Source organism: Dendropsophus ebraccatus, chromosome 6, assembly GCF_027789765.1.
Source record: "Dendropsophus ebraccatus isolate aDenEbr1 chromosome 6, aDenEbr1.pat, whole genome shotgun sequence".
Lineage (NCBI taxonomy): Eukaryota > Metazoa > Chordata > Amphibia > Anura > Hylidae > Dendropsophus > Dendropsophus ebraccatus.
The window spans coordinates 131,593,060-131,604,477 of NC_091459.1; the positions used below are offsets into that span (position 1 = coordinate 131,593,060).

Below are 11,418 nucleotides of genomic sequence, written 5' to 3' on the forward strand. Positions count from 1 at the left end.
ACACAGGGTGGTCCAAAAGTAGGTGGACAGTATGTGTGATAGGGTAATGAAATACACATACTGTCCACCTTCTTTTGGACCACCCTGTATGTGTGTGTATATATATATATATATATATATATATATATATATATATATATATATATATATATATATATACACACATATATACTTTGTTTTATAAAAAAAACAGTATGTATGGGATTTGGAATGCTGATATACATTAATGTAACTGAGCGCTGTGCATCTTCTGAACGTCCTCATAGTTAGATGTTGCAATGACCCCGTCCGTAGACCCCCTCCCCTACTGGGATAGTGTCACCATTGTCACAGCAGGGATCCCATGTATGAGAAGGAAGGGGATAGCCTTGTCTACTATCAGGCCTAGCACTGAGCTTAGCCATGTTCATAGAGAATGAATGCATGCTGCTGCCCCATTTGTTGAGGGGCAGGATTAGGATCAGTAAGGATCAGCAAGATCCCAACGATTAGCTAGTAATTCCCTATCTTGTTGATGGAGATAACAGCGCCACTCTTGACTACAGGCTGTGACTGATATTGCAGTACAGCTCCAGGGCTAACCTTGGACAGCCATGTTTTTCCAATCCTATAAAGCCCCTATCATTGTGTTCGATAGAGATGACACCAGGCTACCGATCCATATAACCAGACAAAATGAGACCACATGCCGTAATGTCAGACACAAACACGCGCCGTCTTGTCTTAGTTTGTCGTGACTTTTAGCGACATATGGTTTGTGGCGCTGTGCACATGGCAAGGTTTCTGCATAGTCCCCCCCCCCAAGGAACAAGTAGATGGGGGTAATAAATGATTAAAATAACCTCCTTGTCCAGCTCTGTAGGAACATCACTCCGCTCCTTAAGACAAGTCTCAGCAATTTGCATTCTAATTTACAGCACCTTGGGCGGTGGCAACCGGAGACAGTAGCCCCAGGTGATAGGGAGCAGGTTACATTAGCATGGGATCATATAGGAGGCTGTAATCCTCTCTCTGCCAAGTGAAGGCTATCCTGCTCTATACACAGAACCAATTCCTTAATAAATTCTGGATTATATATATTATATCGGGTAAGGAACCTTGGCTCTCCAGTTGTTGCAAAACTACAACTCCCATTATGCCTGGACAGCCAAAGCTTTAGCTTTGGCTGTCCAGGCATGATGGGAGTTGTAGTTTTGCAACAGCTGGAAGGCCAAGGTTCCCTACACCTGTATTATATGTAGCAGTGTTCTATATGTTGCAACTCACTGAGACCCCTGAATGTATCTCTGCAGACTTGTGGGAACATGTATAGCAGCTCTGCTACATCAGTATACAATGCCCATATTACCCAATGTAGCAATTTGCATTATCCATCCCCCACTGGTACTATGTATATTCTTTATACCATATGCTTAACTATTATAATTACTAGGTCATATGCAGCAGTATTGGGGTCAGCGGGGGTCACACATATGGATGGCACATGGTATGAGCTCTAGATATAGGCAGAACTAGAGCGGTTAGATACGGGTATGAATCTGAGGTATCTACTGTAGATCAAGTTGGGGGTACGGCATGTTCCTACACTAGCCGAAGTCTCTTATAACTATAAATGGCACCAAAACGTCACTGCTGGAAAAAGTCATAGTTTTGCACAAAAATGGCACCTTTTGCACAAAAAAAATTAGGTTAAGAAACAGCACCACTCCTCTTCACAGGCTGTGTTTGGTACTGCAGCTTATACCCATGAAAAGTGGATAGGGCTGAGCTGCAAAACCAGATACATGCCAAGGACAATGGTGGCGCTGGATCCAAAACAAAGTGTGATTGGTCAGAAGTAATGGTGCCTGGACTGCTTTCAGATAAGCATCACATAGCAAGATTTCTGCATCTGTATTAAAGGGGTACTCCAGCAAAAATAATTTTCTTTCAAATCAACTGGATTCAGAAAGTTATATAGATTTGTAATTTAATTCTATTTAAAAATCTCAAATCTTCCTTTACTTATCAGCTGCTGTTTGTTCTGCAGGAAGTGGTGTATTCTCCCCAGTCTGACACAGTGCTCTCTGCTGTCACCTCTGTCCATGTCAGGAACTGTCCAGAGAAGTAGCAAATTCTCATAGAAAACCTCTCCTACTCTGGACAGATCCTGACATGGACAGAGGTGGCAGCAGAGAGAACTGTGTCAGACTGGAAACAATACACCACTTCCTGCAGGACATACAGCAGCTGATAAGTACTGAGAGACTAGAGATTTTTAAATAGAAGTAAATTACAAATCTATATAACTTTCTGACACCAGTTGATTTGAAAGAAAAAGTTTTTCGCTTTAGTACCCCTTTAAGACTGCAAGCTCATTGTTCCAGGACATGTGTCTTTGTCAATGCGGTCTTGGGGTGGGTTCACACTACGGAATCCGTACAGATAAGTACAGGCAGATTCAGTCGCTCTTCCCTGCTCACTGCGGCGCGCATATCCGCCTGTGCCATAGAAACCACTGTTCCACTGTCCTCCCAGCCATAGAATGGTGTCTATGGAGCCGGTGGAGACACGTGCCGTCGCGAACAAGAATGAGCAACGGAATCCGCCGGAACTTTTCCGTGCGGATTCTATAGTGTGAACCCACCCTTAGGGTGAGACCAGAAGTTGCAATCCTGGTTTGCATTGATTGACAGAAAATCTTTGCAAAACCGAAGCAACAAAACGTTGCAACCCATAACAAGTCCAGCCCACGTGCGCCCACCCCCCACCACTACTACTACTACGGACTCAATTACCATTAACAACTGCAAAATAGTTAGCATAATTGAGCTGCATCCCCAGCAGAGAATGTCTCAGGCCCAGGTCTCCACCACCAGGTGACATGAGAGCTGCCAGGACTCCTGTTTATCTAAGCTGATTCACTCAGCACAGTGCACCCCCCCTGCCCGGGAGCCAAATGGTGGAGCCCCAGGCAACTTGTCAGCTAAAAAATCTGCATTCCATGAAAAAGGCCAGAGACTCCTTCATTTACACCCACTGTCCTGTCTGACACCTGCAAACAAGACCCACAGGGCAACAACACACCAGCTCCATGAATAGAACCAAGGGCAGACAAAAAAAAAAAAAAAAAAGGTGCACTTGCCCATTGCAACCAATCAGATCACATCTGACATCTTTGGCATGATTGATTGCAATGGGCAAGTGCGCCATCTCTCTGGTTGTTTATCCTAGGCTGCCATAAAGTGTGATGCTGCAAGATATTGTAAGGGTACGTTCACACTTACCGGATCCGCAGTGGATTTTATTTAAATAACTGAACACACTATCAAATCTGCTGCGGATCCTGAAGGTGTGAACGCACCCTAAGGGGTGTTCTTCCCTCTAGACCTGCCAGACATGGTTTGTGAATGAACATGTGGCTCTATGGCTGTTGCAAAACTACAACCCTCATCATGCCCTGACAGCCAACGGCTGTCAGGGCATGATGGGAGTTGTAGTTTTGCAACAGGTAGAGAGATACAGGTTGGCATGTAAGGTTAGAAATGATGGCTTATCTGCAACACAATCCAGTCCCGTACCAACAACGGACAGAAATAATTTCCCATTAACGTGATACGTTCCGGATTAACAGACATTCTGGATTATCAAACACTCAGTATGTAAAATAAAATAGATTTTTTTGTGTGTGTAAGGCTGGGTTCACACTACGTTTTTTTTCATCCGTTTTTTCCAAAAAACTGATGCAATTGTGTGCATCTGTTTTTCCATTGACTTCCATTATAAAAAAAAAAAAAAAAAAAAAAAAAAAAAAAAAATACACAAAAACATGGTCGACCTTATTTTTGTGTCCGTTTAAAAAACAAAAAAAAAAAACGGATCCATTTTGATCCGTTTTTTTTTTTTATATAATGGAAGTCAATGAAAAAAACGGATGCACACAATTGCATCCGTATTTTTTCATTGCAAAAAACGGATTGCAAAAACGTAGTGTGAACTCAGCCTTAGCAATGAGATTCCCATTATTTGCAATGCCACATCAGTCTGTCGGCCTTAACACTTTACCTACTAGTTCCTGATTTCTGAACTATCGGATGCTGGATTAAAGGGATTACACGCCGTAGTTGACAATTCTCAGTGCTTTTAATCAATCTCAGTGAAGGAAATGGGAGTCCGACAAAAAATAATAATAATAAAGGATATTGGTCCATGTTCACAACAGAATAAATAAGAGAAAGACACATACAATAACTGTATGCAACACCAGAAGAGATGTACCTGGGGGTGACTCCCTGTACACCAGAAGAACTACAACTCCCAGCATACCCTATTACACCAAACAATTATAAGTCGTACTTGGCCGATTACTGACCAGCCTTTGGCTGTCAAGGCATGCTAGGAGTTGTAGTTCTGCAACAGCTGGAGTCAAACACAAGACCTCCAGCTGTTGCAAAACTACAACTCCCATCATGCCTGGACAGCCTTCGGCTGTCCAGGCATGATGGGAATTGTAGTTTTGCAACAGCTGGAGAGCCCACAGGATATACAGAACCCAGGTGGCTGCACTCCGCTACACCTGCTGCCGCCGCCATTATTCCATAAACAATAACCTGGAATTATTATGATACATTCAAACATAAACAATAAACAAACTGATACATTCAAATCATAAACAATAGCGAGGGTGATTGCGACATAGTCACATCCGGCTGCTCCGACCAGGTAGCTGTATGCAGGTCTCCAGGTAACATACAGCATCCGGGGCTGAGCATCTGTAGCACATAGAGATATATATATATATATATATATATATATATATATATATATATATATATATATATATATATATATATATATAACACATATACAACAACAGGACTGGGTCCCACAGCAGCAAAACCTTCCAATCTCACAATTCCCGATGTAAGATTCTAGATCTCGGAATTCCAGTGTTGCCCCCTTGGCACGTAACACGGAGCTTGGCACAGACTATAACTGCCCCGCCATAGGAAGTGATGCCAGTCGCTGTCCAGCAGCTACACTGTGGCAGGGAGGAGGCTGCAGGCACAATACTGAAAAGAGCCATGTTGGGGCAGTGCCATCCTATGGTCCATGCCCTGCTGGCTCAGGGTAAGTCTGGAGATGCCCCCCGGGTCTCCTTGGCCTTCTTGCAGCTGTACAGCCACTTGATGATCCTGGCATTGCGTTCAATGACAGATGTGTTGCTGTTGCCCCCCGGGAGGTGCCCGCTGAGCGGCTCGTCCTCCTGCTGTCCACCATTGCTGCCCTCTCCGCCGCTCCGACGACTGAAGCCGCTGTCGGACGTGGCTACGCTGGCGCTGCGGAGCCGGTGACCGGCGCTGGCGTCCAGGGCGTCCTCCGGGGCTGCGGTAAACCTGTCCTTGCCCAGCTCCTCCACCACCTCGGGCTCCAGGCCGCAGTACTTGAAGAAGGTGTCAAAGTCAGAGAATGACCGGGAGTAGCGGGAGCTGATGTCGGACTGCGAGCGGTGCAGGCCGGTCCTGGACCTCTCCTTCAGGCGACTCTCGGCCACAGAGGGCGCTATAGAGACCAGGGGCTTCTCCTTAGTGCTGCCCAGGAAGAGCCTCCTGACCAGCCCGGTCCTGGCCTCCTCTGCCGTGTCTCCTCGGTTCTTCTGCCGGTAGATGACCAGGGAGTCCGGCCTCAGGAGCCTCTTGCTGCTGCCTCTTCTGACGGGGGCCCCGGTCTCTGCCTCCTGGTGGCTGCTGCTGCCCCGGGAGCTGCTGCCGGTGCTGCTCTCTGACGCCGAGCTGCCCCCGGTGCCCACCACTTTCTGGCTCTTCACGTACTTGGCCTTGTCCGCTGCCAGCCGCTCCACCGCGCTCAGGGTGCTCCGGGCAGGGGTCCCGGTCTCTATCTGCCGCCGCAGGTAGTCGGGGCCCCGGGTGAGCAGCCGTATGGGCAGCACGGGGCTGTGGTGCTGCAGCTGGGAGATGGGCTGCATCCTCACCGCACTCATGACTTCTGTGGGCATAGCACCGCCTGCTTCTGCCGCTGCACACAGGTGATACCGCCGGCTCGGCCGCTGCTGTCTGTCTGCTGCTGCTGCTCCTGCTCTCCGCTAGAACAGGCAGAGCGCTGCTCGCGGCTCCACCAATCAGCGGGCGCCCTGCGGGAGGGGGCGTGTCCGGCGCGGCACACTTTCTCCCCGCAGTGGGAGCTGCGCTCTGTCACGGCCCCGCCCTCTTGTTTTCTTCTTCTTTCCTTGATGTCAGAAGTGTGCGGGTCCCCGCGTGGGGTCAGTGGCCGTGTCCTTACACCACGTTCACACCTGAAACAGAACGGTATAAAACAACGTGTGGCTCTTCAGCTACCGCAAAAATACCTTCGTCCCTAACATGTGGCTGTCCCAGTGATACCCATCCATTGGCTGTCCAGCAGTCCCAGTGATACCCATCCATTGGCTGTCCAGCTGTCCCAGTGATACCCATCCATTAGCTGTCCAGCTGTCCCAGTGATACCCATCCATTGGCTGTCCAGCTGTCCCAGTGATACCCATCCATTGGCTGTCCAGCAGTCCCAGTGGTTCCCATCCATTGGCTGTCCAGCTGTCCCAGTGATACCCATCCATTGGCTGTCCAGCTGTCCCAGTGATACCCATCCGTTGGCTGTCCAGCTGTCCCAGTGATCCCCATCCGTTGGCTGTCCAGCTGTCCCAGTTATACCCATCCATTGGCTGTCCAGCAGTCCCAGTGGTTCCCATCCATTGGCTGTCCAGCTGTCCAAGTGATACCCATCCATTGGCTGTCCAGCTGTCCCAGTGATACCCATCCATTGGCTGTCCAGCAGTCCCAGTGATACCCATCCATTGGCTGTCCAGCTGTCCCAGTGATACCCATCCATTGGCTGTCCAGCTGTCCCAGTGATCCCCATCCATTGGCTGTCCAGCAGTCCCAGTGATACCCATCCATTGTCTGTCCAGCAGTCCCAGTGATACCCATCCATTGGCTGTCCAGCAGTCCCAGTGATCCCCATCCGTTGGCTGTCCAGCTGCCCCAGTGATACCTATCCGTTGGCTGTCCAGCTGCCCCAGTGATACCCATCCGTTGGCTGTCCAGCAGTCCCAGTGATCCCCATCCGTTGGCTGTCCAGCTGCCCCAGTGATACCCATCCGTTGGCTGTCCAGCTGCCCCAGTGATACCCATCTGTTGGCTGTCCAAGTGATACCCATCCATTGGCTATCCAGCTGTCCCAGTGGTACCCATCCATTGGCTGTCCAGCTGTCCTAGTGGTTCCATCCATTGGCTGAACGGCTCCCCCAGTGGTTCCCATCCATTGGCTGTCCGGCTGTCCCAGTGGTTCCCGTCCGTTGGCTGTCCAGCTGTCCCAGTGATACCCATCTATTGGCTGTCCAGCTGTCCCAGTGATACCCATCCATTGGCTGTCCAGCTGTCCCAGTGATACCCATCCATTGGCTGTCCAGCTGTCCCAGTGATACCCATCCATTGGCTGTCCAGCTGTCCCAGTGATACCCATCCATTGGCTGTCCAGCTTTCCCAGTGGTACCCATCCATTGGCTGTCCAGCTGTCCCAGTGGTCCCAATCCATTGGCTGTCCAGCTGTCCCAGTGATACCCATCCATTGGCTGTCCAGCTGTCCCAGTGGTTCCCATCCATTGGCTGTCCAGCTGTTTCATTACCACCTCCTATCATTGCCAACCTGTGGCTCTAAACCGGTAACAAAACTACAACTCTGCTTGGACACCTTGTCTGGGTATAATGGGGGTTGTAGATCTGCCTGGTGTGGGCTGTTGTGTTCAAGGGAGGGGGGCTTCTGCATTGTATCGGGATGGGGGGGGGGGCAGGGTTGTGGTCCAGGTGTATACTGTGCGGCCTCTCCTTGCGGGTGGCTATGAGTCACTGTGCCGGGGATGGGTACGGGCTGCCATAGAGGGAGGTACTGTAAGTGTACTAGTACCATAGAGGCAGACCACGCCTGGGACTAGAGATGAGCGGACATTTGGACTTTTGGTCCGACGGCTTCGGCGCTCTCTCGTCATACCTTTGATCCCGGCCGCATACTTGAGCTCCCGCGAATATGCTGCCAGGATATTCCAGGGAATTCAACAGGGATTCCCTTGAATATCCTGGCCGCATATTCCCGTGAGCTCAAGTGTGCGTCCGGGATCAAAGGCATGACGAGAGAGCACCGATGCTCATCTCTAGTCCCAGTCCGAGCAGTTTGCTCATCTCTACCTGGGACCTTGTGCCACCCGGGCCTCATAGCAGGTGCATGGTCTGCCTCCATGGTAACTACGCCACTGATCCAGCTGAAATAACTAGTGCAGACGACTGTACTCTTCCATCTGCCAAACCCGAAGTATACATCCTAAATGACACCTTTTTGGGCATCCTTCAGAATCCATTTAAAGGGGTTATCTAAAATTAGAAAAATTCCAGAAAAGCGCCACTCTTGCCCACAGGTTGTGTGTGTGGTATTACAGTTCGGCTCCATTCACTTCAGTGGGGACCTGTGCTGCAATACCACACACAAACCAAGGACAAGAGTGGTGCTGTTTCTGGAAGAAAGCAGCTATATTTTTCTAAGCCTCAATAACCCTTTATTAAAGTCAGGACCAGCAGGATCACTGCCTAACCCAGTCTAAACACTCTTTGTAAGGCTATGTTCACACAACGTATCTTTTCGTAAAAGTACGGCTGTTGTTGCAATCGAAAACAAAGGGCGTACTTTTTACGAAAAGATACATTGCTTAGTTTTCTATGGAATCCCGGCTGGAGTGTATACATAGTATACACATAGTATACGCTCTGGCCAGGATCTCTCGCGGCGCCGCAAACAACTGACATTTTAGTTCTCTGCGGCCGCTATTCATTGAATAGCGGCCGCAGAAAACCCTGTCAGTGCACACTATGGAGCGAGCAGATCTGGCCGCTTGCTCCATAGTGTGCTGTGGAGAGTTCATGCATCCATGCACGCCCGCATCAGAACTCTGCGGCCCGAAAGTAATGCAGTACCAGCCGGGATGATCTTTTCAGAGACCGACTGCCGGGTCACAGAAAGGCCGGTCTCATACGTTGTGTGAACATAGCCTAACAAACTAAATCAGTCTAGCTTCATGATGTTTATGTCCCACTATGAAGAGTCTGGCGTGCTTCCTGCCTCGTATAGTTTTATCCCGGTAACTTTGGGGCAGTAATAAGAAATTGGCTCCTCATTCTATGGCAGGCAACAATATACAAGATGCAGCAGAGGTCTCCTATGCAAAGCAGTCCGGGCCATGCACCCCAAGGACATGTTCAGACGTGGTGGATTTGTGTGGATTACTCTCTGCAAATCTGCACCAATTTACATTACAAGTGGATGAGGATCTCCTCACGGAATCCGCCTGGTAATCAGATCAGCCTGCACTGTATACATGAGACATAATACCCATCCTCATGTACTGCCCAGCATGTAGGCCTCGCTGCAGACCTTTCCCATGTAGGCCTCGCTGCAGACCTTTCCCATGTAGGCCTCGCTGCAGACCTTTCCCATGTAGGCCTCGCTGCAGACCTTTCCCATGTAGGCCTCGCTGCAGACCTTTCCCATGTAGGCCTCGCTGCAGACCTTTCCCATGTAGGCCTCGCTGCAGACCTTTCCCATGTAGACCAGGTGCAGAGACAGACTGGCAGTAAGTGAGGAAAGAGTTGGATTTGTTTTGCATCTCAGACGTGTCCCAGCAATGACTTTTGGCAAAGATGAAGTATTTATTATCATGTGTCATCCTGCACAGACTCCATACACATCATGGGGAGATTTATCAAACATGGTGTAAAGTGAAACTGGACCAGTTGCCCCTAGCAACCAATCAGATTCCACCTTTCATGCCTCACAGACTTTTTGGAAAATGAAAGGTGGAATCTGATTGGTTGCTAGGGGCAACGGAGCCAGCTTCACTTTACATCATGTTTGATACATCTCCTTTAATATTCACATAGTGGCAGACAGCACCATGGCACATGTCACCTATAGACATTGTATATCCCCCAGTGTTAATAAAAACCTATGCCACTTGGTAAACATATTATGGTAGCTGTTTACCTAGTATCTGGCGGTATCCTCACAGCTGACGGTGCTTTTCCATACAACCATATGTAACGTAAACACTACACTATACTACATAGTAATGGCAATGACTTAATTACTATCAAATACGTCCCGTATAGTATATAATATATATATATATATCGGCGGGCAGTCACCTCATAGCCATTGCAGCTTTGATAGCCACTTTACAATTATAATGCAAATACCCCCGAATATCGCCTGTGAGGTCTCCTTTAAGGGCGGCCATGCCTCTTTGAAATGTAAATCTGTCTGTGATTGAAGAGGTTCTGTGCAGCGGTAATTGTAGCCGTCTGTGACTCCTGACAGTTCACACTTGTGATGTGTAACGTGGTCTCACAGACGTGTAAACCCCAGTGGGCTCTGTATAATACAGGGTAGGATGTCCTGATCGTATTGTCACCTCTGGCTGGGGGGGTGATGTTATTAGCAGGTGGCATGTCAGGTCCTGTTTAAAGGGTCATTTACACCCACTAAGTGCGAATGGGCTAAATACTAAAAAAAATGGTTGTTTAATGTTTATTGAGTCATAACATAACGTAACTCTTCTCACACAATTCCCCCTTAGTAGCAGCAATGCCCTGATGTTAGACTAGAGCTCCGCCACAAGGATTTGTTGCAATTTCCAGTTGCAAATGTGAATCCAGTTCTAGTGTAACTGCAAGTATTTTTTGTTGCACAACTTTTTCCTTTTTTTCCCCCCTTAAAGGAAGTTCTGGTGACAAGTTGCATTGCAGCAATATTGTGTAATCACTAGCCACACAACTGAATGACACCAATGCATTCCTAGGCACTTGTAGTCCTAATGTTCATAGGGTAATAGCAGTTTTTATTTACGGCCTATTCTCAGCCACCTGCCACCTGATTTTTAATTAAAAAAGTCATCCAGTACTTATCAGCTGCTGCATGTCCTACAGGAAGGGTTGTATTATTTACAGTCTGACACCGTGCTCTCTGCTGCCACCTCTGTTCGTGTCAGGAACTGTCCAGAGCAGCAGCAAATCCACATAGAAAACCTCTCCTGCTCTGGACAGTTCCTGGCATGGACAGAGGTGGCAGCAGAGAGCACTGTGTCAGACGGGAGAGAATAAAGGGTTACTGCAGTTCAGTTTCCACTGAACTGAATGAAAGCTGAGCTGCAATTACCTAGCATGGCCACTACACAATGAATGGAGCTGTCTGCTTCTGGGTCCATTCTAGTTTGGCTGTAAAGTAGTGACTTTTGAAGATCAGTTTCCAAAATGATACATTTCCCTATAGATTTTTTTAGTTTTTTTTTTATTATTATTTTTAACTGTCGAAAAGGACATAGGTGGAAGTGGCTGGAAAAGT

At 48.2% G+C, this 11,418-nt stretch overlaps 1 protein-coding gene across 1 annotated transcript; it reads right to left on the reverse strand.

Moving 5' to 3' along the window:
- Positions 1–4,103: 4,103 nt before the first annotated feature.
- FAM110C (family with sequence similarity 110 member C) lies at positions 4,104–6,048 on the reverse strand. The gene has a single exon (XM_069974059.1). It carries the CDS (start codon positions 5,993–5,995, stop codon positions 5,105–5,107), a length of 891 nt encoding a protein of 296 aa, XP_069830160.1. The 5' UTR covers positions 5,996–6,048; the 3' UTR covers positions 4,104–5,104.
- Between the last annotated feature and the right edge of the window lie 5,370 nt (positions 6,049–11,418).

Excerpts from the sequence above, each read along its gene's own strand:
- FAM110C (XM_069974059.1), bottom strand. The coding sequence starts at position 5,995 with ATGCCCACAGAAGTCATGAGTGCGGTGAGGATGCAGCCCATCTCCCAG.